We start from the raw sequence: 6,716 nt of genomic DNA on the forward strand, positions 1-6,716 counted from the left end.
TTTTTATTGCAAGAACATGTATTAGATCATACCTACTAAGAAAGAGTATAACCTGTGCTGTCATGCACTCTCTCATGCATTGCCTAATGTAATTTGAAAGTTCATGCTGACCTGCAATCAGTCACTACAGATTTAGGTCTTCATCCAACAGCAAGTTCTGTATCGGTTGATTGCTTCACCTGCTGTACTCAGCAGACGGGCCTAATTCTGTTTTCAGAGACGCACGCACAAGTGTCTTTGATTTCAGCAAGCAATATAAGGGTATACCAACAGCACAATTGGATTTAATTTTCTGTTTACACAGCTGTCATGCTTTATTGGAATCAGTATCAAAATCAACTTGGTAAAATGGTACCTTTTTAAGCACATGAAAATTCCTCATCACATTTTTGACACAAATATTTTCCATTTTTTGTATGGATACATATGTGGCTACTATAACACAACCAGAGTAGAATTGTCTTTCCATAGGAAACCAGATTTGCTATATGACATGCATTACCTTTCCATTACAAAGCACTATTTAAACATATTAGAGAATTAATTCTTTTTGCTGTAGCATTAGCTCAAGCAAACGTAGACATGTTTTCTCTAAAATCTATTATCACCAAATGATATCAAGGGAGATTTGGTTCACGTCTGCTGACAATGTCTTTAGCATTCCCTAGAAACATGCCTCTCATAAATTCAGCTTTGGAACAAAAAAGCCAATCAGTTTCCATCATATTACAAAAAACCTGACATTTGGGATATAATTTGTGACCTAGCACTTGTGGCAAGTGGAATGCATTTTGTGATTCCACATGAACCAAAGCTGCAAAATCACCATCAATAATTCATAAGTTTAGGCTATACATAAAAGATGCCCATAGTGATAGCCTGTGTAAGACCAAATTTTCTACTTACATCAGATGAAACAGAGAAATCTTAGCAGTTTAAGCTTGCTATGTTATTTCATTGTTATAACATCTTCAGTGACTTCCAACAAGAGCAAGTTGTATGCATCCCTGCCTTAGAGGAAGCACAGCTCTTGCACTCAATGGGAATTGTGCCCAATATGCCAAGGTTGAATTCAGCTCCTGTGTATCCTTCCCATTGACTCCTCTGAAGAAATTATGTTCCAAGATTGTCCAGGGAACAAAGTAACACCATATAAATGTCTATTTTCCTCTCTTTTTCTCATAAATAGAGACATTTTCATAATAAAGGCCAAGTTTTGTTTGCAAGCATTCCCACTAACTTAATGAAACAAGTAAAACTTAGTAAGGAAGTAAATGATTTACTGGCAGGATATAAACCCAGCTTCCACTAGTACGATAGAAAAATGAGGCAGATCAAAACTAATGCAAAGTCCACTATTAGCAGAGGATACATTGCGATTAGAAGGCATGTTATGTCAAATAGAGGCTGTACACTAATTTTGTACACATGACCATTTTAATACATGTTGTAAAAGAACAATGTAAAAGCAGCTTAAAGCTTTTATTAAAATGGATCAAGAAATGCTCCCCATCTTTCAGTCAATAATCTCTTGCACATATGAATATAAGGCATATACAGGAAAGAGTCTCCTGAGATTTTATGAGGTGTAGCCTAATATTCCAGGGCAATAGAATACCAATAACTGAGACAAACCACTTCTGACAACAGCAAACAAAAGAATGCAGTTGCCCAGTTTCCTGATGTATCCGTATCAACAACTATTTTCATAACACAGCTTATTCGTGGGGGACAAACATGTTCAAACACTGCTTCCACATAAGAGACATGAAGTTCAATTACTACTTTTAATGATTCTGCAGTAAGACAATGCAAATTAGTTGCACCTTAAAAATCTCTCCTAAAAACAACGTTCCCACGAGCATTTAATTGTTGTTCTTAGACTTCAGTGAGGTTAAAAGCAGGGTGCAACAGCCATTTACACTTCAGAAGTAGCTATGCCTACCATAAATGATAAAACAAAGAAACTCAAGTTTATGAATTGAGAACTTAATTCAATTATAGGTACCCCAGATTTGATTTCCATCCTAAGAGTATATATGCTTAAATCTGCACAGGAGACAGAGAGACTATGAAAAATAACCAGCTTTTCATGACTTAAAGGAAGCCTGAGATTTATGCTAGAAGTATAAGCTATGACCATCATAACGAAACTGGCAGTGGAACTTCATGTACGTACTAGGGCGCTCATCACTCACCACATTTCTGAATGAGGCACACGTTTTGCTAGCAAAGCAGAGAGAGGATTTATTATCACCGCTACAGCTGAAACGCCTGCTGTCGCAGCTGAAATTCCCCTTTCCAAAAATCCTGCTGCCACGAGCAAATATAAGTAGCGACGCCTCCCCCCCAGCAATGAAAAAGAACAAAAAAACAGGGGAGAAAAAAAAAAAAAAAGGATAAGAAGAAGGGATGAAGGGGCACGATTTTCTTTCGCTGCCCCAGCCGCCGGCCAGGTCCCGGCTCCGCGGGGCGCGTAGCGCGGGGCTCGCCCGCCGCGGCCGCCCGCTGTCCGCGGTGCTGAACGGCGCTCGGGCTGCCGCCCGCTGCCCACCCGGAGCTGGCGGCCGCCCTTACCGCGCGCGCGCGCCGAGCCCCGCGCCGGGCCGCCCCGCCACAACAGGTGCGCCGCCGGGCGCAAGCGGGTGCCCGCCGCCTTCCCCGCCCCGCCGGCCAGCCCCGGCGCCGGCCCCGCTCACCTGCGGCGCGGAGGTGGAGCAGGAGGCAGAGCGCCCGGAGGCACGCGGCCGCCCGCCGCATGGTGCGAGCCGAGCCGAGCCGAGCCGAGCCGAGCCGAGCCGAGCCGAGCCGCGCCACCGCGTCCCGCTCCCCCCCGCCCCCGTCAGTGAGCATGCCTAGGAGCTGGCTGCGCATGCGCAGCGGGGCGCGGGCGGGAGGGAGGGTGGTTGGGCGGGCGTCTGCCCTCACCTGCCTCCTCGGCGCGGGGTGAGGCGAGGGGCGAGTCCGGGCTGCGGGAAGCGGCGGTGGCTGGGTTTGAGATCTCCCTCGCCTTCCCGCACACCGGGAGGTGGGGTTCTGGAGAGGCCGCCGGGAGCCGAAGTGCCCGGGGGTGAGAGGCGAAGGCAGAGATCTCCAGGTGCAGCCGCATGTCGGGACAGGAGGCGGTGGGGAGGGGGGTGGCTTCTCCCTCAACTCCCAGCTGAAGCGGCAGTCGGGGCTCGCTGCTGCAGCCAGGAGGTGGGGTTTGCATCTCCCCAGTATTGCAGCGCTGATGAGGCTCGTCTCGGAAGATTTGGCACGTCTGGGAGGACTTTGACGATGTGTGGTTTTGTGCTTGTGGCGGAGGCAATCCTCCAATACGTTGTGAAACACGTTGCGTTGTAAAATAAGTAGTAAATAAGTGACGGAAATCACGGCTGATAACAGAAATCGAGTAACATTTGCTTGGGATCTGCTGAACTCCAGATGGTGGTTCAGACCAGGCTGATGCAACACCTACTCAGGAGACACTTAGGAAATTTGATTACATGGGTATCAGAGACCCACCTAAACATGAAACAGCCCTGTAGCAAGATCATTTTCCAAAGTTGAGTTTAATTGATCGAAAGAGTCACTGGAGGCTAACCTTGAGAGGAACCGGCAGATGTGTCACCCGGCAAGTGATCCGTCTGCAGCCTGCTGCTGGATGTGGCGAGCAGTGTACGCACACGGTCAGGTCTGTGGCTGAAATGATGTATCCTAAGTAGAAAATAACAAAGGAGATTAACAGGCCTTGCTTGCTTCTAACTGGCTTTAAATGAACCTTTGTGCAGAAATTTGCTTCATATAAAGATGGGAAGGGCTGTGCAGGGCCCGGTATCTAGATGCGATTGCATGTGTGACTGTATGTATGCAAATGAGCTTCCTTTGCCAGCCCCCACACGGCTGTTCACATACATATAGACAGTTAGGTCGTTCGCTTGACAGCAACGTAAGTGAAAAAAGGCTTGGGTCAGAAGACAGCACTCAATCTTGAGCTCTGCCCGAAACAGGGAATTAAAATGATCAAGGGGATTTTTAAACAAGGAGTGGTTTAAGCCCTGTCATCTCAGTAATATCTTTTGTAGGTACTGTGCCTCAGATGCCCTGCTAAGTTGTGAGATTTCTGCTGCTTTCTCTACTGAGATGATAATTTGCTGTGGGTATATACAAATTGCAGTGCACCTTGTTTCAGTTTCATCGCATTAGTTCTGACTAGTAGAAATGAAAGCCAAAAGAAGCCAAAGAAAGAAGTCTATCCATGCGGTGCACCCCACTTGTGCCCTCACAACTGCAGTTCCTGTATGCCCAGGCCTCAGGGGTATACATATAGGAAAAACAAGTAGGGGGCTATGCTTCCTTCCCTCAGTGAGTTGTACAGTGCAAATTACAATTTAGCCGACTCCTAGGGAAAGACAAAAGACAAATTTACTTACATTCCTCTGATGTTTTGTTATTGTCCACAAGTCATCACCCTTGTGTTCTAGGGTTTAGGGTCAAATATGTCAATAGGATAGCTCCACTGAAGCTAATGGTATTGATTTGTCCCCATGTGGTTACAGATGAGGCAGCTGTGGTTTCATATGATTGAGCGCTGTAGCAATATCTACTCACCTCACTTGCACAAAGACCTGATGACTCACCATTACTCTGTTAAGAAAATTGTTTTCCACTGGGGAAATGTCTTGAGATATGGTTTTGAGCCCACATCCAAGAAAATGTTTAGGCTTCCAACTCATACTTAGGCAGAATTCAATGGGAAGCTAAGACTAAATAATTTGCTGAATTTTTATATCAATGCATTCTTTTTAAAAGGCAGTCTCGTCAATGCAAAATGGAAGCATTACTGTGGAGTGGGAAGCTGTTACACAGAAAGCGAGCTAACACATGTTGCATCAGCTTGAATTCTCTAGCTTCACTGATTTTTTATTTATTATTTTATTTCCAAATATAGAACATGATATTAACAAAGTGGAGATCACTAATGTGTGACTTACTCTAAGAGAGTGTATTAAGTCTAGAGCTGAATTAAGTGTTCAGCGGTATGCTGAATATTGCCAATATTTATAAGTGAGGTAAATGATATGGGATATTGCTAATTCTTTTCAATGTTTTTTTCCGTAGTACCTTCTTCTCTTCTGATGTGACAGATTGAGTGTGCTGCTGAGAAGTCACACTCGATATTGGTTACAAATAGGAGAGACTGGTTCAAGTGTTAGAGTTCTTACTGTTTTGCTCCCCTGTCACGCTGAATAGACCATCTTCCTTGTCTGGGAGTAATTTTGCACTAGACTTCCATTGACAGATTGCTTTAAGAGGAAGCTAAGACAATGAAAGCCAAATTCAAAACCGATCTTCAATTTAAGAGGGCAGTGATACATAGATTAGCAAGCAGAGAATATATCTGAGGAGAGAGAATCACATTTTTGTCTAAGATGAATACGGATGCTCATCTCTGTTGTCTCTTGACAAGCTTCCTCGGAAAACTGAAGCACTGTGTAGTAATAAATGAAAGCAGGTTGGAGGAGGAGGACAGGTGAAGAGGAGGTTATATGCATAGATCAAAGGATTCTTTGGAAAGATGAATGCAAATCAGAAAAATAACTACTTTTTGGTGTGTGCGTGTGTGTGTATACAGCGATCTCAGCAGAGGAAAGCTCATGACATGAACGATTAGGTCACACTAGATGATATTGCTAGGATGGGAAGAGGGGTTCCTTTAACACAGTGCGGAAAGGTAACTGCTACAGGAGTAGTTTGTGTCCTGAGAGACTGTCTGTTGGGCAAACCCATTACTATACCAATATGTAAATGCATCATATTCCTTAATGAGTATTGTCATTATAGGATTACAGCCTTCTAAAGTGGCCTGAGACTCTCCAGTGTATTTTTGTCAGAATCTCAAATATAGACATGAAAAACTGACACTGACTCAGCTGAGAGATGATGAAAACTTTGATAGCAAAAGAGAGAGAGAGGATGCGAGGGTATTTTATTCTCTGAGCCAACTCATTTGTGGCTATGTGTGTAGACCTGAAACTTGAAGTCCATCATCCAGATTTTGACAAGACCATGTTGTAATTTTTATATGATTTTTTTTTTTTTTCTGAAGGAGTTGACTATAGTTTAAGTGGAAACAATTCACTCCTGTTTGCTGAGGCTGTTTGGAAAGAATCAAATGGATTAAGGGGTGCCTGACCAAAAGCTGCCTGTTTAAGGCACAAGGCAGACAGCTGTTGATCCCTGGTGTGAGCAGCTGAAGTACTGAAAGAGACCTGTAAAGGGCTAGGGTAGCCCGAACCAGTACTGAGGGCAAGACATGCGTACTTGCAGTTGTGTTCAGCCGTGCTGATTACTTCCCTTCTGGCAGCCAGTTTTATTCATGCATTTAGATTGCCAGTGAAGTTACATTATTTTCTTTTGATATGGAGATACATAGCTTCTCGTCACCTGCTTTCCAGTACAGTGCCCAAAAGCTAGGGCGTTCTGCAGTATCTTCAGGAGTTTACAGAGCTGCAGATAGAGAGGGGAAATGAAGCTGACAATTCAGATGCTGGTTACGATTTTCTCTGTATTTTCCATGTGAAGGAGGAGAGGAAAGAATGTGATGTGGAGCTGCTTATTCCTACTGGGTTGATGATAGCTTGTCTCAGCATTTTGTATTTAGTGGTAAAACACTTTTAAGCAGATTTGAAATAATAAGGATGGCTATTTATCTTCTTGCCCATGGCAAGGTC

The 6,716-nt window shown here is 44.2% G+C and overlaps 1 protein-coding gene across 1 annotated transcript in view; it reads right to left on the reverse strand.

Moving 5' to 3' along the window:
- The window catches only part of PTPRR (protein tyrosine phosphatase receptor type R), a 157,818-nt gene extending 155,028 nt beyond the window's left edge, over positions 1 to 2,790 (reverse strand). Inside the window, exon 1 of the mRNA XM_074869379.1 lies at positions 2,700 to 2,790. Coding sequence (XP_074725480.1) covers positions 2,700 to 2,760 — 61 coding nt within the window. The 5' untranslated portion in view covers positions 2,761 to 2,790. The remainder of the gene's footprint in view (positions 1 to 2,699) is intronic.
- Positions 2,791 to 6,716: the final 3,926 nt, after the last annotated feature.

This window comes from Strix uralensis, chromosome 5 (assembly GCF_047716275.1).
Source record: "Strix uralensis isolate ZFMK-TIS-50842 chromosome 5, bStrUra1, whole genome shotgun sequence".
Classification (NCBI taxonomy): Eukaryota; Metazoa; Chordata; class Aves; order Strigiformes; family Strigidae; genus Strix; species Strix uralensis.